Genomic DNA, 24,665 nt, shown 5'->3' on the forward strand with positions numbered 1-24,665 from the left:
TATGTCTTAACTTCTATCATTATGATGTAAAGACCAGAAAATTGAATCTCATGAAGGCTTTTAAAGATTAAATCAATAGATAGGAAGAAGGACTTGACTTCTGATCTATCTGATATAGTTGGAACTCTTAAACACATATGGTTTACTTCAAACCATATGACTGAGAATCTGTCATGTCTATTACCAAACTGAAGGGTAAGAATGATATGCTATAATTTCCAATATGGTATAATGTTGTTAAAATCATAACATGTTTTTTTCTAAATAATTGCTTTTATTGTTAAAGTACATAAAACCTATAATCTTGCTCTTTCTGCGCCACCTGTAAGTACAACCTTTCTTAAGTATACTTATTTCAAGTGATTCTTTATTCAAAAGCCTACAGTGCTTTTTCTATTGCTTGCCATTGCAATGCTTGCAAATCATTCTCCTCTGTGTAGCATTTTGTCTTCCATCAGTTGGCCCAGGGTTTTACCATCCTGATGCTCACCTGTCCCTAAACTAGCTCCAACATTTCAGCAGACCAGTCTACTTTCAATCACTTGCATGCGTATTTGCTTGTTCTAGTGGTTAATCCATCTTGGTATCTATTATCCTTTGATCCACCTTGTCGACAACGGTTAACCTGAACACACTCTAATCTTGTACTTTTCTTGTCTTCTTCCCACTTAAGGTACTTGCCCTTGCTTGTATTGTGTTGTTTCTCTATTTGTTCCCCCTGTGTGCCTTGATTCTTCTGTTCCATTGTAAACCTTTAGTGATACGGTGTGCTTTCTACTATTTTGCAATGAAATGGTATCTTTATTTGGCCTGGAAAATCTCCAAATAGTGAACACTAAATAAAATTCTTGATTTAAAGCAGATACTCTCGTTTTTTTCCATCTCATCATACTAAAGAATATGATGCATTCTTACCAGTGACAGTAACTCACTATTATAGTAATTTGGGTGGGGAGAAGTCAAAGAAAATATGTTTGCAAAATTTTCCTAACCGATTCTTATATGCCCCTCTGTAAAGAATGCCCAATACACCAAATGAAAATCTATAACTTAAAGACGATAAATGAGCAGCCAACCACCCCAGAGTGACAAAAACAACATAAAAATGTTTACCAATTCTAAAAGTTCCTGCAAAAAAAATTAGTTATTAGGCTTAGCCTCAGCAACAAGAAATAGCAAAAATTCATTTCATTAACATGAAATGTAGAGCAGGAGCAAGAGATGAATGCTTACTCAGTAATCAGAACAGGCTGGCTTCTAATTGATAAATGATTGTTTCTTCAACTTATTTAATTCTATTGAATTTTTACTATTTAACACTTCACTTGATTTCAAAAGAATTTCTGTTAATAATACTGAAAATGCATAATGTCATAAAAATATTTGATTTGAAACTTATTAACACATAATCCATTTCAGAGGAAGTAATGAATTTATAATGAAAAATATAACTTAGGGATATAGGATTTAAAATGATCATTTTTATAAATCCCACTTAATCACATTTTGTTCATTTGTCACTATTTTTCAGGAATATAAACGATCAAATTGTTAAATTACCTACCTTTCCAATTAATCATTTTCTTACTGAGTCCATGGCAATAACTCTTCTGGATGAGTGCTGTGATTTCTAGCCAGTACCTTACTTCTAACTAATATTAAAAATTCTTATTCCATAACAAAAACCAATATCTATACATTTTTTCAACAATAATCTAATAATCTCTCTCTCAATATATATGTTTTATATATATACATATATATATATATGCTTTCTTAATGTCAAAATGAAAAAGTAAAACTACTGAATAGTCTGTTGTTCTCATAAATATGGAAAGTATAGTGGTCAAAAAAATAAAATGACTGAAATGAATCAAAATCTTTAGATTCTTCATCTATTTAGATTTCATATTCTACTCTCCACCTATGAGAGCCCTCGCATGTACAAACTGCATTCAATCCTTGTATGAGTAAAGACGTGTTCCAATTTTGCAGCTATACTCTTTATATTTTTTAACCACTGCTGTGGAATTTATTGACTGTGGGAAGACTAATTTTTGAAGGTTCATATAATATTGAAAACTAAAAGTAACTCATGGTTGTTCAAAATCTGATGACTAAAGTAGGCCATGAAGCTAGTCAAATGTATTATATAGTATAACTATAAAATAATGTAAGTGGCCTTCTCAACTGACATTTATAATAACTGGGAAAGCAATTCCAAAGAGGGTCAAAGGTACTGAGTTTTGGTGAAAATGTGACATACACACAAAAAAGTATGTGTATGTTTTGTGATAGTGATTAAAACCATGTTCTTTAATGTATAGTCACAGATAATATGCTTCTCCTTGAAAATGAGCAATGTAAATATAAGAAATGAAATAATTCTACAATTATCTAGAATAAATAGAATGCCTTTGAAAAGGATAAACTCATTTGGTTCAAAATACCCTGCACATTTAGATCTCACTGCAAGCATATAAAAACAGTGTTATAATAAACAGCTCCACCACATAGCCAACTTTTTTTAAATTTTTGAATTTTATTTTATTTATTTTTTATACAGCAGGTTCTTATTAGTTATCTATTTTATACATATTAGTGTATACATGTCAATCCCAATCTCCCAATTCATCACATAGCCATATTTGACCTTAATTTTTTAAGGCAACATATTACTGGAAAAAATAATAAATAAATAAATAAAATTCTTATTATTTAATAATAATAAATTATTAAATAAATATAAAAATAATAATTTATTATTATAAATTTGTACTAGAAATGAATTCAGATGTTTGTTGGCACTTTAACTCATAATAGCATTTAATTATTTTAAGCAAACATTTACTGGTTTTATATGGTGTCAGGGTCTGAGGGTACTAAAATCTCTGTTCTCTGGAACTTACCGCCTACCAGAGGACACTCACATGCAAACAATCAATCATGACACAACATGATGAACATGGTAATTGCTGTAATACAGGATGTCCCACCATTACGAGAGTAACTTGACTCAGTCTGTCTCCAACAGTTGGGGAAAGCATTGAAAGAGAAAAAGAGAGAGCGAGAGAGAGATTTGTTCTTTTGAGATTAAGTAAGTAAGAAAGGAAGGGTGTGAGGTTGTTCCTCACAAAGGGAAAAATACATGCATTATGTTAGAGATAGAAGTTTTCCAGACTGCACCAATGCACCATTATCATCACCTGGCTTCACTGACACCTTTAGAAAAGCAGGTAAGTCTGTTTGTTAAACTGAAGGATTATATTGGTGGAACCATGTATTTTTCTGTGTAAATGGTCTTTACTGGCTTTAGCAAGTCCAACTTAATCCTCTAATGGTATTAAATATTTCTATATTGTAATAAATGAAATAGCTAACTCATAAAGTATCTAAGTTGGATATGTTTACAGATCATTTTAGATTTTATTATATTTCAGATTTGCACTTAAATTATAGGCAAGTACAGAAAATCATGTAACTATAGGAAATCATTCTGAAATCTAACATGCAAATTTCATAAACTTTTGAATTCTACAAGTTACAAATTAAGAAAAAAATTAAATTTAAACAAATTCTGAATTGTAAATCACATTTTCCCATATTATACTGTCCTTCACCAATCTAGCTTTGCTTCTCTACTTTGCTTTCTGAACTAAAATACTGAGTAGGAAATAAAATAATAAAATTTTGTTTTCTTTAAGGGACTGTTAATTTTCAAGGAAAATACTATTAATTTAAAAACTAATGAATCATTAAATGAGGCAATATTTACATTATTTTTGAAAAAGATCTCATTTTCACCAGCAGAAGAAAAGTAGTTCAAGTAGTGGTGAAAAAAACCCTCTCCAGATACTAACTGGGAAAACTAGAGTTCTCAGTATTGTGGGTAGAAGAGGTTGTAAGTGTGGAGGTGAGGAGGGAAAACTATAGCTTAAAAATGGCTCTTCATGTAAATGGTGAGACAAGACATCCATTTTCACTCACTTAACCTGTCAACTTGCCAGAACTGTCATGTCAGCACTCTAGCTAAACCACAAAGGCTGATCACATCCCATTATCTCATTTTTTTAGAAAAAGACTGCATGAAGATGCCAATCAGAAAAAAAAAGGGGGGAAACTTGCAAGCAAGGAACAAATGTACTGAAGCTGAAGGGCTGCTTAGTTAACGGAATTTTAATATGCAACTGCAATGTTTCTTAATAACATTAATTACACGCTTAGTAAGGCACCATCCTAACTCATTAGTGCCTTCTTTTCTGTTGTGTTTTATCTCCTACTAGCAGAATGGGGACTATATGATTGGCCTGTTACCATTAATGTTGCTTAATCTTTTTATAGCACTATTTAAAACTGCTTGCATAAACATTTTCTAGGCAAGTATTACCTATGTATGCATATGTGTGTATCAATTAACTGCATCAACATTTGGCGTGCCCCTCCCACATGTAAATGTTATGCTAGACCTAGAGGCAGCAGAAAGATAAATACAACAATGTATTTACTGACAAAGAGCTAATAGTTTTGTAGGGGAGATGAAAATAATAGCCTCAGTGAATCTGGGAAGCCATGTTTGCCGTAAGAGATTTAAAAAAGCTTTCAGACGTATTTTAACTCAAAATTTAATTTAATTTGGTAGTTTATATATTTTTAATGAATCTAATTATGTACTATTCCTTTGAGTGACATTTAATATGTTTAAATAAGTAGTGCAGTAATTCAAATGTCATGCATATAATATTTAGGTGTAATGCACATCATGATATATATTTTACAGTATATACATATGTAAATAGATATGATGATATCTTTCTGTCACCAAGTTATTATAACTTATAAAAGTGAAAATTTTTACTTTCTAAGAAGGTGTGACTAAAATATTGATGCTATTTCTTTCTGGCAATAGCCAGTGAAATCTCTTAATACTAATCTCATAATACTGTTTCTAGCCAGAATATTTACATTATTGTGATATTTGATATTTATAGTACTTTTAACTACTAAGTTAACAAATTTAGTGTTTATTTTATTTTCATTTGGATAGACCCCAAAATTAATGAGTAATGGAGTAAAGGCTTATTGCTCCACCTTCCTCTATTGAACATAACAAAATAAATGAATAATATGGAAAAACTACCATTGCCTCAAACCACAAATTGTGAAGTACCCCTGCCAAACAAGGTCAAATCCGGAGGAAAATGAGGATGCAAGGTGAGCAACAGCTAGCCCCATCCACAATCCTCTATCAATGCCAATTTCACAAAAATTTTCTGTCAATACTGTGAGAGCCCATTCCATGATCCTTTGATAGAAAGAAAGGAGATCTAGAGTCAAGAAGGAGACTTGGGAAATATGAGGCATGACTTTGCAGATAACCAACTAAAATTAAGAAGTCTGGAGAGAAGGTATTGAAGGAAAGAAAAAGCCAAGCCTACTATGGATGGCGAATATTTAAGGGGGCCCCCATGACCTTCCCTTCATGGAGTTACTCCCATGGTTATGTTATGTTATGTGACAAAAGGGATTCCGCAGATGTAATTAAGGTAACTAATCAGTTGACCTTAAGATAGGTCTTAGGGACCTTAAGATTAGTTTAGGGGTCTAACCCAATCACATAAGACCTTTCAATCAGGGAATTTTCTCTAGCTGATAGCAGACTGGGAAGTGAGAGAGATACAAAGCAAAGCCCCTGAAGGATTCAAGGGATCACTGCTGACTTTGAAGGCTGTGGCTGGCAGCCATGTGCAAAGGTTAGCAAGTGAACTGTGAGCAACTTCTGGCTGGCAGCCAACAAGGAAATGGGGACTTCAATCCTACAACCACAAAGCACTCAATACTGCCAACAACCTGCATGAATTCTGAAGTAGATTCTTCTGGAGAGTCTCCAGAGAAGCGCTCAGCCTGATCAACATCTTGATTTAGCCTGTGGGGTGCTAAAAAGAGGACCGAGTTGAGTCTGGTTGGACTTCTGATCTACAGAACTGCGGCCTAAAAAACGGGTGCTGTTTAAGTCGTTCAATTTGTGGTAACATGTTATGCAGCAGTAGAAAACTGGAATACCTAAAAACCATCTTCATTACAAAGCAGGGAGTATGAAGGAAGATGAAGAGTGTTTCCTATGGAATACAGAGAGCTTGTAACATAAAGTGGTGTGCTGTGTATTACCAGAATCACTAGCTTACCAAGGAGAAAATAGCATGTTTTTTGAAAAAATATTCCAGATAAAAGTCCAAGTAGAGGTTACTGAATGACCCTGATACTTTTCACTTTCTCTTCTCCAAACATGTAAACCCTAATTTTCAGCAGTTAACTAGATGATTAATAATCCAATAGGGAATAAAACAGGATCTACATAAAATAAAATAAAGCGAACTGTATATTAACTAATTACTTACTAATTAATGACAGAAAAGAACATAATCAATTAATCAAAGGGAGATAAAGTATTTATATCGCCCAAAAATAACCCAAGGGAACACAGAAATACTTTAGAATAAATAGTTGTCCATAGTCTAAATAGAATTATGTACAACAGGGCCTCTCTTTAAAAAAGAAACAAACAAAAAAATCTCAAAAAGGGGTAAAGGCATTAAAACACAAGTGAAGAAGAATACTTTGTTCAAGCTTATCAAGGAAGTGAACAAAAAGTTAAAGTAAATTAAAGAAATATATTTTAGAAATAAGAAAAAATGATAACTGCAATTGAAAAAGTTAGGAAGGTGATAAATAGGCATTAAGAAATAATACAATGTGAAAGAATGATGACTTCAAAATTATTATAGAGAAGTTAACAAATATGGAACTGAGACAAAGGAAAGCCAATATAACTGATGTATTTGAGAAAAAGAAGTGAGACAGAGAAAGTATTCAGAGATAAAACAGAAGAAACCATTTTGAAATAGAGTAAATTAAAGGATGAATCTGCAGATTCTAGGGTTTGTGCTGTCCTAGGAACATTAGACACAGGGTGATCAGGCCAAGGTATAACCCAGCAAAGTTATGGAAGAAGGGAATACATTGGTATTCATATTTGTATTCATAAAATGGTATCCCAGCTGAGGATAAAAATATTCTGTAAGCCTTGTACTTCCCTACAGTACCATTCAATACAAAAACAATAAAACATTTTCACCAAGGTCTGAGAAAAGAAAGTATGACTCAATAATTTCATACCTACCCTTCAAATTAGAGGCATTGAACAGACATTGTCAAACACACAAGGTGCTTCCAAAAGAATTAAGTCAGTGACTAAAACCAGCCAAGCATGAGAAGTAACCACTACTTGTTTTTCACTTGAAAAATTAGTATTAGCTAAAGATATTTTAAACGTTTCACATTATGGAAACTCTGTTAGAATATACAAGACAAAATACAATGCATTTTTTAACCTACAATTTAATCAAAACATATGGAGCAATGAAAAATGTGATGCTTAATAAAAATTAAATGGGACACTGCATAAAGTAGCTAATTAGCGCCAAGTGTAGGAAACATCAAGGGCTGCTAGGAGAGAGATGATCACCTCAGGTCATGGGGTAACACCTTGCCCAAACAAGAAAGGCTGAAGAGAATAAAAGTATAGGTTTCCTTCCAAGATACACTCAGGATGCCTTTTGCACAAAAATGGATCTAGACATGAAAGGATTCATATAAAATATCCACCTAGTTTCTGATTTTTAAAAAACTGTAATATTTCCAATATTAAGTTGAACTATAATCCAGCAAATTAAATTTTCCAAATTTCAAGGTGGGGTGGAGGGTAGGGGTGTTGAAAATACCAGTTGCATTATTTTTAAAGCATTATCTGACTTCTATTTTTTCCTGAATGAATTCTTTCAGTCACTCACTTTTTATTGGATCTTTTGGTGGCCTCAATAAAATGCTTCAGAGCATGTTATAAAAACAACTCCACTTCAACTCAGAAAAGAACTTTCTAAAATGAAGATATGTTAATTTTTGTGTTTAAACAGTTAAAAGATTGAAAAAATATGTCCCTATAGATTTCTGTTTAGAATAGTGGCTGCTTCTTTAAAATAATAATAATAATAAAAGATGGGAATTTTGCCAAAAACGTATATATTTCTCAATACTTATACACTCTTGTGTGGCCAATTATATTCTATAAAAAGAAACATACTTTTGATTTACTAAATTAGGAAATAATTGGAAGTTTCCATAACGTTGTGTATTGTCAATTTGTTTTTGATATTTTAAATGAGTTTCACCTGATATACTCAGTTTTTAGTTTCCATACTGGAGGCAATCACCATCTAGCATATGGTATACATGACACAAAATGGAGCAGGCCTCAGCTTCACAAGCAAGGCAGCTGGTAGATTTGTCAGTCCTTTTCCAAATTACTCATTATGTTTTGAGTTGCTGCTAGGAAAAAATGTGTTGCCCATCTCCAAAATAGATGTTCTTTTTTATTTTTAAGCTTGGGAAAGACTTCCAATAGAAAATAAGACAGATGGGTATAGGAAGCAAGATATTTATCTCTATTTAGACTCTTTTCTTCTGTCAGTTCCCTCATCAAAAGAGTCTTCCAAACAAACAAATGAATAGTTCAGCATTCAGACTTAACTCTGTCCTGGGATGTACTTTTGCTCTCATATAACGAATGCCTTTGGAACAGTAAAAAGTCAAAACCACAAGAAGGGATGGTGGATTTTTAATGATCAAAGTGGCATTTGTCTAGATTTTGTGGTAAAGAGCAACTAGGGAAGTTAGATTCCAGGACTCTTTCTGAGGTGTTAATGACATTGCAGATGAGGAAGTGAAATCTGGAGACTACTTTGCTCCATTGGCAAGTATGTGATTGTTTGCTTTCAGTAGGACTTCCCACATTGATGATCCTCAAAATCAAGAGTTTTCTTACACTCTCAAAAGTACAGGCAAGAAGGTGTTTATTCCAACTGTAAATTGCATAGAGTTTCCAATTCTTTGACTCAAATGCAGCTTGTAAGAGTCATCCAGTTTGGTGGTTTAAAAAGATTTCTAAATTGGCTTTCCACACAGACAATCAAGTTTCATCTGGTATGTAATGTAGTGATTGGTTTCTGAATCTGTAAGTATTCCAGAATATGCATATATTTCTAATTTTCTTTTAAAAGCTTTAGACAGGAACTACCCCTTGAACTTTCTCTAAATTTTACATAGTTGGTACATAGTTCTTCACATAATTTATACTAGAATCAAAAGATGGATTTTTCTCCCCCTTCTGTGGTTTCTACTTTGTAGAATGCTGATTATGCTATTGCTAAGAGCTTCAAAGTTAAAAAACTTTTAGTCTAGTAACAAATATTAATGTAGTTTTCTATTTTTTGAATATTTAATTCATGATTTTACTTAATTTGTAGCTTCTCACCTTACAACAAAAGTTGGCATATCTATACTTCCTGAATTAAAATTGATGTAAAAAGTTGATGCAAAGAAAAAGCAGGCTAATTTCCTCATTATCAGTCTCTTCTTTGGATCCAATACGAGCATATCAAACATTCAGTTTCCCAAATTAATAGTAGTTGTCAAGTTTAAAGTACAGTTCTTCATATTTCTGAGCACTGTCATAAGCCATTTAAGAAAGATTTATGAAATGACAGACTTTCCCAGAATAAAGTACAATGTGTCAAGAAGCTATTATTTAGTTCCAGTCCAATGGGAATTTAAGAAATCATTTCAAAAAAGAATAAAAGACAGAAATAACTTGTAGGTGACAAATATATCTCAATACTCTGTGTATATCACATTTTCTAAACAAGGTATATTTTTATTCATGAGTTTTAATATATTGGAAATTATTAACATATTGTCCTATATTCCGGGAGCTTGTGAAATAATACAAATCAAGCGGTCATGGTTTATCGGCATAAGGCTTCTATATATAAAGTTCTATAATTTAAATGTGATTTTTCCTGTTTATTTATGAAGTTATTATCTTATTCTTTCCCATTTACTTCTTAATTTTAGATGTCATACCATAGATATGTAAAGTTATTATTAATATGAATACTTACAAATGCAAAAAAATTAAAAACTATAGTATATTCTTTAATTTTCTAACAGCATCAATTGTAAAAAGCATGATCAATTTAATAATTGTGTTTTAAGAAAAAATGCCTGCAGTTTATGTTCAAATTGATCATAAGCCACAAGTATACTTCAAAAATATTGAAATGTGAAATAATGTATGTCTCAGAAACTAGGAATGTGCTAACAAATGTTGGCATACAAAACTTTTTCACATATATGATCAATTTTGAACTCAGTTCATTCCTATAGCAGTTTTGATACGTCAGGGCTTTTCTCTCCATTTTATAGAGGAAGTGATTGGGGATTAGGGATGTTGAATAACTGACAAAGAAGTACTGCTCAGAAATGGCAGAGCAGAAATTCAGAGTGGGAAGCCAAAGTTCTATTTATTGTATTTGCTCTCCATATAAGAGTACATTACATAACAATAATGTTTGTGAATGTTTCAAGCAATGGGGGAAAGATGTTATGAGTCTGTATGACTCCACATCAAATGTCAACAATGTCAAGCCAGTATAATAAGAAAGCTTTTGAAGTTAGGTGGACCACTTATAAAGCTGTGTCAAATTGAATAACTTATTAAAGTGGCTCTTGGTATATTAAAGAAGCAATGTACTAAATTAATTTATTCATTCACCCACCCATCCATTTATGCATATATCTATTTATTTACTTATAACACAATTACCAAGATTTCTTTTATTCAAACACATTTCTTGGTAGGTTAAGCAAAACTTTAAAAGAGATGCAGAAAGTGTATCAATACATTGGAAAATATTTTATTTTTGTTTACAAATAATTACCACTTAAATTACTGCAAGCGCAAGCTGTTAACTTCAGTTTTGCAAAGCCAAATGAAGAATAAGATATATTCAAACAACTTTTCATGCCAAAGAACACGGCTCGTCCTTCCCTTTTCCTCTTAGTGTAAGCATCAACTTACAGTAACTTGAAGCATTCTACTAAATTTTAAGTAGGCATGCAGATAATAAGTATGCAGCAGTAAAAAACACCCTTACAGAGCGGAGACTCTAAGCAGCTTAAAAGTGCATAAAATAATAGAACTTCTTAATTTAGTTCATAATCTTTTATATTAATGAATATCAAACATAACTAATAATTGAATATTTTATACACACAAGAAAAAGGAAGTATTGTATTTTTCTCAATAAAAGTTAGAAATTTATAATATTCATCATTCATATATTCTTTTACAAGAAAATTGTTACCTATTAATTTCTAAGTAGCAAAAAGCCACTACAAAATGGTTTAGTAAAGTGATGAAAAAGTTAGGAGCAACTTTTACAGCAGACAGTCCCTCAAGTAATATTTTAACAGGGGTGAACAAATGTATTTCATTCAGTCATATCCTACTATGCATGAGCTATGAAGCATTGTACAAAGCCATGCGAAATGGATAGAAGGATGGCTACTTACCAACAGGGCGAGCTGTAGACATTACAATGGTGTGGTGAGAACATAAAAAAGAAATTAAAAAAAAAGAAAGAAAAGAAAATTATCAGAATGCATGATGTGTAATGTTACACTTAAGTATGGACAGTAGGGTGATTTCTAGTCTCATTATTCAAGTATGAACAGGATGTCCTAGTTTGATAAAAACTGAACGTAATTATAAATAGAACTCTAAGAAAATAATTACTTTGCACACCGAGATTAACTCTAAGCAATTTGAGAGATACCTTACATAAGGTCTTATTGTCATCATCATTTACTCTAGTTATTATTTCAAAGATCTTTTTAGAGTTAAACAGCCTTGTGTTACCCCAAAGTTAAGAACCTGATGAATATAACTATTCAAGTCACAGACTAGCAAATGTCATGTCAATAAAAGAAGGCCTTGCTGTCTGATTTAAATAGCAATTGGATTTTAAGCATGGTTAGTCAGAACCATTACAAGGACTACAGAAAAGCCCCTGACGCTGCGTTTCAGCCAGTAATAAGTTAAGATCACATCACTTTTCATCCGTGGACAGGGTAGATGAAAATATAACAGATAGGTTGGAACATCCTTAGAGATTTCAACTGAGTAGCTCTCTAACTACTGTTAAGCTATTTTCTTTTTTTGGCGGAGGGCAGGAAACAATGACTGACAAATAGATTCCTGTTCATACTGAGAATGGCTTTCAAACTGCTGCTTCAACAAATTATTATTATTTTTTTATTATTCTATAACTTTCAATCACTAAAATCAGTTGTCATAGACTGCCCCCTTTTTTAGGGCACAGAAACTGTAAGAGACACACATGGGCTTAATAATACTTTCTTTAAAAAGAATAATGCCAAGTCAATTTAGATAGTAAACCACTTTATATAAAAGCAATGGACAAATATAAAACATATGGTTCCATTTTCAAATGAAGAAGAAATAGATTTAGTAGCGTTTGAACTTTTATTAAATCTTACATTTCAAAATATAAATTTATTCAGCAAACAAGTGTTTCACCCATACCCCAGTGGGTAAAGCTCCAGTGTGAACACAATGTTAACTCTCGAACTTATGAGTAGTTTTGTTTTGATGACTTGTTGGCATGGTGAGATAGATATAGCCATTGAAACCATATTTATAGACCTTCATTCACTCAACAAATACATCACAATTCTAGTTCTGTGCAATCTTTGAAACTATATTGGAGTTTCTTCTCTATGAGATTCATGGTCTTAGAATATTATTCACAATTAAAGGGGGGGGGTAATACAACTCAAAGAAGACTAAAGCAATTATAGCAGCTGAATGAAAATTCTGGCTTAGTGAAACTCTAGTGTGTCCTACAGTCTATAGTGGGTTTACTATAGCAAGAGGGAGAAAGTAAGTTGAACTATGCACAATAATTTCTTTCTTTTTTTGCAGGGGGGGGGCCACAAAAATAACAACTAAGAACAAAACAGACTAACATAATGAAGTTGTGCCTTATTCTAACTGATGAGATTTCTCTTGATTTTGCCAATGTCTAGTAGTAAAAGTACTTTGTGTTTCACTTTTGAATTTGCATTTTTCAGGTGTCACCTCCAGCTGAATCTGAAACATAATGTTTCCTTTAGAAACAAAAAGGCATTTTGAGTCTATGATTGTAAAGAGAGAAAAGGAAAAAAACATGGTGTGAAATCTTGTTTTAAAGAAATAAAATATATTTCTTAGTCTAGGAAAATTCCAAAAAAAATTAAAGCTTTATTGCTCTAGAACCAAGATAGTTTTCCTAATGAAGCCTTGATTTATGCAAAGCCAATTTAAGCAACTGAAAAATGGGAAAAAATATGTTTACGAATATGCAGTTTGTGTTCACTCATTTTGGAGCCACTTTAAAAAAGTTCTATTAGATCATGAAATATTTGATTAGAATATAAATGCTAGGAGGCTTATTATTGTCTAGCAATATTTCTTTCGAATTTTTTGTTTGTCAAGTCAGCAAAGGGAGCTACTTGCTGTTAAGTTTAATTTTATACTCTATTTTCACCATATTTCTGAAGTGGAAAACAATTGAGTAAGTCTGTTTCAGATTGTGATTATAAAACTTCTTTTTCTTTTCCCAAATCGGCTAAAGTGAATATCATGATAAAATTTTAGCAGAAACATCACAATAAAACTTGTCTTTGTAACATAGCAACATTTCATCCTGAAAAAAACCCAGCAGGTGGATGTTTTCAAAATCAGCAAATTAAACTAAACTGTGTCCCTGCATTAAATGGATGAAAATGGATGTGGCCTCTTGGGTCAGTTGACCCTGTTCTAATAAAACAATCCAGAGAAGGGCTGAACATTTCATTTATGTGCATAGAAAAATGAGTGTAAAAAAAATAAGCCGTAGATAATATGTTTTTTTTTTCCGTTAACCTCTTAGTATGAGAAATCCCAACTGCTTTTCCTAATGGTAAAAAGTATTTTTAAACAATTTTTACTCCACATTCTATTATATTATGGAGATTTTCATTCTTTAACCCTGTTTTTGAGGTTTCAGTCTTAGATGAAATGCATACTACACAGATTAAACGCTCTAATCTATTTACAGGACACAGATTAGGGGAGAGACCATTAAGGTTTGCTGATTTAAAAAAAAAATCCTATTGAAAACAAACAACTCTTTCTATTAGTTTTGTAAATTAGCTTCAAACATCCATCCAGGAGTAGCATGCTTTGTTAAATGAAATGGTAAACCTGAAACTTTCAACAAATTATGAAAACAATTAGCTGGGAAAGATCTTAAAGCAAACAGACCACTTCAAATCTCATTCATCCAAGCATTCAAGTATAAAAGGAACCCTGCTGCTTCTACAAACAAACAACTCCTGGCATTTTCTCACCATTTGTTTAGTCAGCAAATATTTTTTTGAGGGGAACATTTCTTGGTTAGTTGTTTATTTTCTTTTTCCACTTACTTTAGAAAAAACAAACAAACAAACTTTGGGGGAATTATGGTCAAGTGAATTGCTTTTGCAAAGGACTGACTAGATAAAAGCAAATATACATAAATATATAATCACCTACCAGAAAATGTAGGTTAACTATACTAAAGTGGCTTACAAATCAGATTTTGATCATATATTATCAGTATATATATTCAATTGGTGTATCATCATAGCTTTTTTGATCTGTTAACTAATGAGGAATGAAAATCTTTTTAAGCAACTAGCTTGCTAATTTTGTCTAAGTTTATTTTATATCTAAGTCCACACTAGAATATCTGGATGGGGGAAAAATGGATTAAGTGGAATAGTAATGAAGTGATTGAGAAGTCTGGAACTCACCAGTTTTTTTTCTAGGTATCCAGAGTAAATGTCTCCTAATATTTACCTGGAGGAAGTTTTTTTTTTTTAAATGATATGATGCCCAAATCATACATCTGGCAAAAATCATTTTTCTTACCAGCTAGAGGACCAGTCTGAGAATCCCTGACACACTTCTTGCCAATCCAAATTCCTCCAAGACTTTCTCCTAATCTTATGAAAAATTCTGCAAGCAAAGTTGCACAAGGCTAAGAGGTCTGACTAAACAGGGTGAGATGCAAGTGAGACATGGATATAAACATGAAGCCAACTTCCTTATCACGAGGGATGGGAGGAGGAGGCATCAGTTAAGGTACTGGAAGAAAGGCTGAAAGACAGAGCAATGGATGTACTTGCCTATCTCTGAAGTTCTGTGAGTGTAAACAATGCCATGGGTAATATCTACCTGGCGAGAGTAAGTGTAGCTGTGTACTTGGTACTACTTGGTACCGTGGGCTATATAATTCACTCATGTGGATCAACATGCACCACCAGGAAGATAGTTAATTCATTCTAGTTCACTGCAGGGTTAAGTAATGCTTTCTTTCACTTATAAGCAATTGCAGGGAGTCTATAAACGAAAATTATTCCATGACTGAGAAAGTGCATGACACCCAGAAAGTGAAAGTTATTACAGGAGCGGCACTGACTATTTCAATTTTTTAAGGTGAATGAACTTCACAAATCACTCTCTAAATCAGATTTTCTCAACATGGGAGCTCCTTTGTGTCCATTTTTCACCTTTGGAAGCAGTGTTAGCTTTTTCAGATTGCTTTTTGAATGCTGAAATAAAAAAGAATTTCAAAAAAAGTCTACTAGTATAAAGTGACAATCTAGTAAACAGAAAACCAAGTATCTTTGAAACTAGTGACATTTAAAAGCAGTAAATAGTTCAAAACATTGGAAACATAAAAGATTAGTGTAAATCTTTCCTATTTTTAAGATTTACTTTTAAACTACATTAGCTATTATTTATTAAATAAAAATTAATCACTTCAAATGATCATCCCTTCAAACCCAAATTTGAAAGTAATTTTATTTCAACTAAAAATAGACAGGACACAAAATCTAGGCATTTTAATGTAATAATAAAACAGTGTAAGCTATTATTTTGATTGTGAGTTCACTTACCAATTTAACCAAATATTAGCCTGCTGGTTCAATTGTATTTCACATCTTAAGTCTCTTACCTCGGACTGTGAGGGTAGCAGAAGCTTCCACTTTTCCAACCCGATTCTCAGCAATACACATATATGTGCCTTCATCTGTACTCATGGCCTTTTTAATTCTCAGTGTGTAATCATCTTTGATGTCATACCTGTGTAGAATATGAATTGGTTTTATTAAATAACATTGATTATATTTAGATAACACTAAGTATTCACCTTCATTTTTCTCTTTTATACTGTATTTTACCTAAAATAACACACACACACATACACACAACGTTCAGCCATAAAGTGCAATTGCTTAGATTAAAGGTACTGCTAATAAGATCATTAATTTTGTATCTTATCTCTAGCTGCTTGATTATCAATTACCGATAATTTAGATATGTATACAACTCTGGCTGCATCAAAACTATCAAAGGCATTATTAACACTTTGACTTTTTTTGGTAGCTCTTAGATAGTAAGAAAACTGTATATTTCAGTTTCTTGGTGAGTTATATTTTGTAAGTTACACTGCATTCAAATATATGATTTATTTTTTAGGCACCTTGACTATAATAGAGCTGAAATATATTAAAGGAGAAAATTCTCTTATTTGTTGGCAAATTGACAAAAGAGACATTGGCTAAAAGAATTAAGAAGGGGTAATCCTTTTTTAAATTAGCAATGTTAACTTTTAAAACATCAACATGCCTTGGAGTGATTTCTGGAAATGCACGTCCTCGGCTCTTTCACAAACATTTATCGTCACGCTTCTATTTTTTAACAAGTACACTAACATACTAGTTCAGAAAAAAATTCTAAAATTTTAACATGAATTTTTTAAGAGCTTGCATAAGGATATGCTCTTACTAGATTCTAAGAAATGATACAAATTAATGAAGAAGTTATCTTCACATTCTTTTCATATCTGATTTTTCTTCTTGATTTTCACTGATGGTCTCTGTTATTTCACACACACATCGTTGCAATAGCTTCTGGTTGATCACACTGACTGTCCTCCTCATACATACCACACAGTTAAAGCTGTATTTCCAAAATATTACTTTAATTGGTTCTGTCTGCTTACAACTAGCTGTGACCTCCTATTGCTTTCAGGACCAAAAAAACCTTTTTAGGCTTGCACTGAAGATTATTATAATCAGATTTCTTCTACTTCTAGCTAGTTATAAAAGAATAACACAGCTTAACATTATTACGAGCTGAGACATGGACCTAATAAAAGTTCTGTTTTACAGAACTCTGCAAGACAGAAATCAAGTGTCTATGAACCAAGCACGCCAACTAAACGCAACTATCCTTGCTCCTCCAGCCTCCAGTTATGGTGGTTACTTTTCTGTCCGCATGTTTTGGGTTAAACTTCTGCTGATTTACAATGTCCTAAGTCATGAGGGAAGCCTTATCTTCCACTACTCTTGTTTGAAGCCATCCATTACCACACTAGAAAATGATGATTCTTCTCTCCTCAGAACAAAACAAAACAAAACAAACAAAAAAACAAAACCAACCCCCCAAAGCAAACAAAAAAACTTATTGCTACACCAATCATTCTGCACTTGCTCACATTTTGATTTGTCTATTTTGATAAAGGCAGAGATCCTGTCTGCTTCACTCACTGCTATATCCAAAACCCCAACACAGAGCTTTTAACATCCAGTAGCATAACCAAGTGGTTAAGAGCACAGATTCTGGTCTTTGAGATTTTTAAATAATCTCTCCAACTTCTTGTTCACTCTCGTCTAACAACATGGCCCTTTTTCCCTTGCTCAACATAACAACCTAATTACCACTGTGTCTTTGTACCTCTCTTGTAACTTCAGGGGATTCCCTTCCCCTACAGTCTTCATTGCTGATCATTCTTGACTTTCAAGATAACCCAGATATTTCCTCAAAGATGTCTTCTTGCCCAAACAATGTAAAGTAGCCCTGTACCCACCAGTTACATTTTAAAATTACTTTTACTTGTTTTTATTCTTTGTTTTCATATTTTTTGTTAGTTTTAGTACTTTTTATCTTCTTCAGAGCACACACCTCTATCAAATTTTGTTTGCTTGTTCATTGTCTTCCTAGTTTCCAAGAGCATGTATGCTCCATGAGAACAATAATTGATTCTCTCTTGTTCCAAACTATATACTCTGAAGCCTACCAAACAGCACCTGAGATCTTGGATGTGCTCAATGAATGCTTACGGCATGAGTGATGAACCATCCAAGAAATTCTTAAAATTCTTCTATAGTTCTTTCATAGCATGGTTATTAGTAAAACAATTGTATGCAGAACTGAAAGGTAAACTAATATGAAATATGGAACTATACTATAGCAAGAAACAAAGTAGTGTTATTAGCTTTATATATCAGCAGTTAGTTCTGAAATGTAGGTTAAATCAAACAAAATACCGTAAATGTTAAGACTCACAATATTAATACATAAATGCTACTATGGAGATAGAGTTAAAATAAAGAAGTTAGCAAATCCTGACTAGTAATCTAGACTTTTGATTTACATATTATCACTGTAAATTTCCCTCTGTAAGTTAGTAACATGAAAAAAACCCTCTCTCTCTACACAAAAATAAATGAAATAATTCTAGAAGAATATCTAAAACAATGTGAAGACTACAGGAGAACAAAGTAAAGCTTCGTGCTTTGTTCAATGCTTTTGAGAATATCAACTCATTATTTTGGCAACTAGGGTGGTTTCTAATCACATGTGTTATTAAAATAAAATAATGACAAAAAATGCATTTGCATAGTGTTCTATATACACTTTTTAATGTATTCTCATAACAATTCCGGTAGGTAAGGAGTAAAGTTATTATGTCTCCTATTTTAAAAATTAGAAATTTTAGGCATATAAACTTCAACCTGAAACTATATAGATTATTTTTACACTTTCATAAAATATGGCATAGCAGAATATTATGTTCAATTTTACCCCCTATTTATCAAGAAAGGAATTAGAGAAATAAAAATTGAAAAGGTGACATACATGAACTTGAACTCTTCACGTGTAAAAACAATAACTTCAAAAAATATAATTTAAGTCTAGAAAACTATGAAGAATATGAATCAGTGAACATGGAAATACTCAAAAAATCCCCAATTATCAATATTAAAGGAGAATACTTGAAGCCTAAATAAAATACCTTTAGGATAAGAGGGGGAAAAAGGCTATTTAATTATGCAATTATAAGAAAATATATGGAAATTGGTTGTTCCAGGAAACCAACAGATTATAAATTCTGAGACATAGGGAAAAAATGAAAAAATATTGAGTCTAGTCTAATGTTCTAATATTAAGATTAGAAAAATAATACTTTGCTATTCAGAGTCTGGGAATTCATTGGTAGCAAAAGTTTAGACCATATTAAAAACTAGATCTCCTGGAACATTCTTCATCAATTATATTACAGAGGTTACAACTTTCTACCAAAAGAAAGCATAAAGTTTCAATTTTTAAAAATCATGATGTATGAATCTATAAAGGGAAATTAAAGTAAGCAGGGGATATACTACCAAAATGGCAACTACTCCCACAAAGTTTTCCTTAATGGGTTCAATGAATAAATGGTCAACATGCCAATTAAGCTTTTAGTGGCAGAGTTGTTGTTAGAATTCAGGGCTTGTGGTCTGACTACAGAAATTTACACTGGATACTATAAAATCATAATTGCAGTTTGCTCATTTGTGGACTGAAATCTGCATGAGAGCAAGTGGTGTGTGTGTATCCGTGTGTGTGTTTGTGTTTTGGCTCACTAATGTTTTAAAATTATTGGAATAACTGATATTTAAAATTTTGACACTTTCATATAGAAATCTGGGTTTTCAAATCAAGGTCTGTCTTCCTCCGAAGTACACATTTTTTCTCCTTCATCACACTGCCTACATGGGTCTAATAGAACTGTACAACTGGAGACACTGCGGTCCCTTCCAACATGACTGAACCACTGTGCCAGTCTCTAGCCTGAACCCTGACAGTACCCACAACCCAAGAGACTGAAGCATGTCATGGTACCTTTGTCGATTTTCACAATAAGATTCAACTCAGATCAGAGAAATGATAAACCTATAATTATGATCAAATTAGCTCTTACCTGCAAAAACTTAAGATATTTGAAGGTTGGTTTTAAAGAAATTTCGTCTAAATGACTTCAAAACCCAGAAAGAAGTAGATATTTGGCTCATTGCTAGTTTCACATTTAGGCAAGCTGAGGCAAAATATGACAAAGTTCCTTTCCCAAGGCCACACACATTGAGACAATTATAGTCAGGAGAAAAATTGTCATGAGTATCTACTACCAGTCTCTGCTTTCTCTACAGGTCATGATGTCTCTGAGACAATAATTTGCTTCCTAAGAGTACATATTTCACAAGAAATTAGATGTCAAATATTTCCACAGGTCCAATAATTGTGGCCTTATTTCTTGTATTTCTTTCTGGATAAATTTGTACATGCTTAATAGTAATCTCATTGATGCTTTACACTACTAGATTGGATAATTGGGGAAACATTCATTTTTCCCTAGAAAGCAAATATTGACTGAGTAATATAAATAATTATAAATAATAGTTCCTTATATTTAAAGAGATCTTTACAGTTTATAACTGAGATTCATGTAAATTTCACAACAATAAATGACTTAGAGAAAATGCCTATTTCCAAACACCATTTTATAGAAGAAGATTCTGAGATTGTTGTCTCGAGTTATAGAGAGACTGAAATCGATGTCCTGTGTATCAGTGTCCATTTATTTTTCTAACACAGGGCAACACACCTTTTCCATTTGATATGTGTGTTTATTGCTCTGTGTGCATGTGCTTTGAGCAGGTGTGTATTTCTGCATCAGACTCTATGTTCAGAGTCTCAAAAACTCCAGAAACTAACTTTTATCAATATTTTTCTCAGTATTACTCTAAAACCAACTGTAATCCTAGGAGGGTCATAAATGCGTTTCCTGATATATATATATATATATATATATATATATATATATATATATACTTTAAAATTATTGTTTTATTAAACAATCTAATGTACCTAAAATTTTCCCTGATTTGCTCTTAGCGTTCTTTACATAGTGGAGAATAAATTTTTAGTAACTAGAGCACACTTTGGTATAAAACAACTAGTTTTCCAACATGGTATAATATTATATGTGATCAACATGTAGGAGGTATTGTCTGACCTTAATTAAAAATAAGAAAAAAAAAAGAAACAGATGAAAAAACATTACTGGTGAGGAAATCTTAACAGAAATTGGGTGATTTTGATTGTGAAATCTGCCAGTCTCAGACTTGTATAAATGCAGTCGTTGTTGCCAGGTTTGATTAATGACAGTTGTACAATCATGTGCTGACAGTCCCCACTATAAAGATACCTTTCTTTTTTTTTTTTCTGATATGAAACACTGCTGAAAAATGCAACCCAATCAGATTTGGCCCCCGGACAACATGTGCTATCATCACTGTACCGTGAATTGAGATTGATTGGTAACCAGCTGTGACAAAGTGGGAAAAGAAGCTCTGGGTTTTGTGTTGTTTTTTTCCCAAAGGAAAAAAAAAAAAAAGAGAAAAAGGGAACTAAATTGTGTCAAACCATTACCATCTGTTCAGCTAAATAATAAACAAAACAAAATACATTTCTTTTAATACTTAAAACAACAGTTTGTATGCAAGGTTCTGTTTGTGTGTGACCTTAAATAATCTTAAAAGTGTGTCAAAAGAGAAAATATTACTGATATTTTAAGAAACAGAATACTATATGCTAAAATCACTTCCAAATTTAAATGAGATAATCTATTTTATTTCTTCCTGCTAAAGAAACCTCTCACAGCTAGTGGGAAGAGTTCCTATAAATCTAAATTTACTTTGAAAATACCAAACAAGATTTTTGAAAACTGGCAAAGTTTTATAACATAACCACATTTTATACATATCTCATACTTTGCAATCCCCAATGTACCTTAAGCTTCTAGGGTAGGAACTTCTCATGATTTTCTGGCTTTTATGAATATAACTAAGATAACTTAGGGACCATCCCCTCCAAATCTCCTAAATTATAGAATTTGAGAGGAGAAAAGACAAAAGAAAATACACTACGTTTTCTATTACAAACTGGAATTTTACCATGTTCAGTTTAAGTCCCTGTATCTCATTGCCTTGTTTGACTTGTGTGAGGTCTCTACACTAATAAAACTTCCTGAAAGACCGTTCTCATCTCAAAAGCACCTTTGTTTTTCGTGGAAGGAAATTTATTTTCTCAGCGTTTTTAGTTTTGAAATCACCTTCTACTTCTTATTATAGGATGTCTGGCTCCAATTCTAGAATGAGTGTTTTGAATTAGCACTTAAAATTTTATTATGTATCTGCTTTATTAATCATTAAGTTGGCCCATCGTAAAAACTATGAATTGGACCAGGAAATATTTAATATCTACACAAGTAAATGTTTCTTTCCTTTTAGGGAGACTTGAAAAGTTTGTTTTCAGTTTTCAAAATACTTGCACTCCATCAAAATAGCTGAAGATCACCTTACACCTTTTAGATTCTTTCAGGAAATTAAGGAATGTCTGCAAAGATAGGCATTCTGTAGTTCCAAATTCAGTGAAAATTTAACTATGGAGCTTTTACATGAAAATGTTACAAAGTCTATTGCTTTGTTTTCAACAGAAGAATTTTTAAGATTAAAAAAAATCACTTATTAATCTCATGGAATCATTCACTGATAATTAGAGACACACCGATCAACTAATCAATACCACTATAGGGATTACAATGAACATAGAGATGCAGCCAGTTAGAACTCAGTGATGTTTTTCAATTGCACAAAAAGAGTGCATTTTAGCAACTCACAACTTTGAATCAAGGCACCCTTCTATAAAACATAAACCTTCTTGGAGAAATTTAAAAATTAGCTTCTTTCACGCTTGGCAGCTGAAAATAGGAAAAGTGGATCAATTTTCCTAAAACCATCTTTCTGCTCACAATTTATCAAACAAAATCCTTCCACAGATAATAGTTGAAACTGTTATTAAAACTAATGTAAGCACTTCTTGGTAGCCTAAATCCCAGGTGATATTTTCTCAATCTATAATATTTAAGGTGTATCCTAAAGTGGAGCTTTTAAATCACAATTGAGAGCTGGGACCCTGAAATGAACACAATAGGCCATTATTTTGTTGGCAAAGGGATATCAAGTAAAGTTTTCTATACTTTATAGCCTACGTGGGTCACATAGTTCTTTTTATCTACAATTATAACACAGGCTAATGTTTACAGTTTGGATGAAGGAACCTTTATCTATTTTTTCAGGGTTCCGGTCGTAAGCAAGACCAGGCAGGGCACTTAAGAGCAGTATGAAGAACAGATATCATTTAAAAATTAAAATTAGCATAACATTCATTGGGGACAAAAATCTTGGGAGATTAGACTTATAGGGAAATAGTAAGAGAAAAGTGGTCCCCAAAGAGAACTTTCTGTTCTATTCTGGAAGCTTATACGGAAAGCCAAAATGAAACTTGAACTATGATGGCATTCTTGACTCTGTCTTAATTAACCGAACAATATTTTATCCTTTTTTGGCTTTCCATAAATGCTATCCTCGTTATCTTCATGCCAATCACAGGTGGCTCTACCCTTGTAAGCTTGACCCATCAATGGAAAACCCCTCTTCTAGTCTCTCTTTAGCACAGCTGAGAGAGCAAGGAGTTTTCCAACTAAAAAGCTAAGAGAAAACAAGCAAACAAAAAAGATAACTAAAATACCCACAAGAATATAACAATAGTTAACTTAACACAGAGCACATTTCAAATCACAGGATAACTAGGCCCAAAAGACAAGGCCTCAAATGACTGCCAGGGAATCCCAGACATTGACCATCTTGAAAACAGAGTCCCTCTCTGGAGACTGGGCAATTAAACCAAACTACAGCCGGGCCCTTCCAGAAAGGCCAAAGCACCCTGCTCACCCCAACTAAGGCTATGGCTGTCTTTTGAGTACCCCCTGTCTCTCTCATCTTCTACACCTATGACAGACATTGTAGACTCCAAGGATTAACTCCCCTGGCAAATCTGTGGACAACTGTGAAGTTCATAGCCTGGTATCCTTGGTCACCATCCAAGTTTCCGTCTTCTCCTGTTATCTTATTGTCTCATTTTCACCTCCTCTGCAGTGAGTTTTATCTCCTCTGATATAACCTCGGACAATTTTTTTTTGATCCTCTTCACAAAAATTTTCACTGTGCCTTCTGAACTACCTGTTCGCTGATTTGTAAAACTTCTTGATCCTCTATCTTTCTCAGATTTTCACCTTCACCTCCATGCATTAATGGAAATCTGGCTCCTCCCTGTGGGTTTGTGTAACGGTGGAGAAAGAGTGAAAGTGAGAACATCTTCCCAGATATTCCAAATAATACCCAGAGCCTGACATGGAGCAGTTACTCAATAAATATTTTTGGAAAGAATTACATAGCCTCAAAACAAACAAAGCAAAATTTTAAAAGCAAAACCAAAAAGTCCTATCCCATTGAATAGTAATTATGTTATCCAGTTTTCAAATGGAAACTTTAGAATTTCTTTCCATTTGACAAAGATGGCATTTAATAAGGACCTACTTCACAGGGATGCTGTAAGGATTAAATGAGTTAATACATTTAGAGTGTTGAGACCTGAACCTAGCATATGGTAAATG

The 24,665-nt window shown here is 32.8% G+C and overlaps 1 protein-coding gene across 12 annotated transcripts in view; it reads right to left on the reverse strand.

Annotated features, from left to right (window-relative positions):
• ROBO2 (roundabout guidance receptor 2) overlaps positions 1-24,665 on the reverse strand; it is a 1,245,885-nt gene that overhangs the window by 111,136 nt on the left and 1,110,084 nt on the right. For all 12 annotated transcript variants that reach the window (XM_082460293.1, XM_082460300.1, XM_082460302.1 and 9 more), the window contains exons 6-7: positions 15,999-16,126; positions 11,467-11,478 (exon numbers count right to left, since the gene is read on the reverse strand). In XM_082460293.1, coding sequence (XP_082316419.1) covers positions 11,467-11,478; positions 15,999-16,126 — 140 coding nt within the window. The remainder of the gene's footprint in view (positions 1-11,466; positions 11,479-15,998; positions 16,127-24,665) is intronic.

Source organism: Balaenoptera physalus (genome assembly GCF_965194825.1).
Source record: "Balaenoptera physalus genome assembly, chromosome: 4".
Classification (NCBI taxonomy): Eukaryota; Metazoa; Chordata; class Mammalia; order Artiodactyla; family Balaenopteridae; genus Balaenoptera; species Balaenoptera physalus.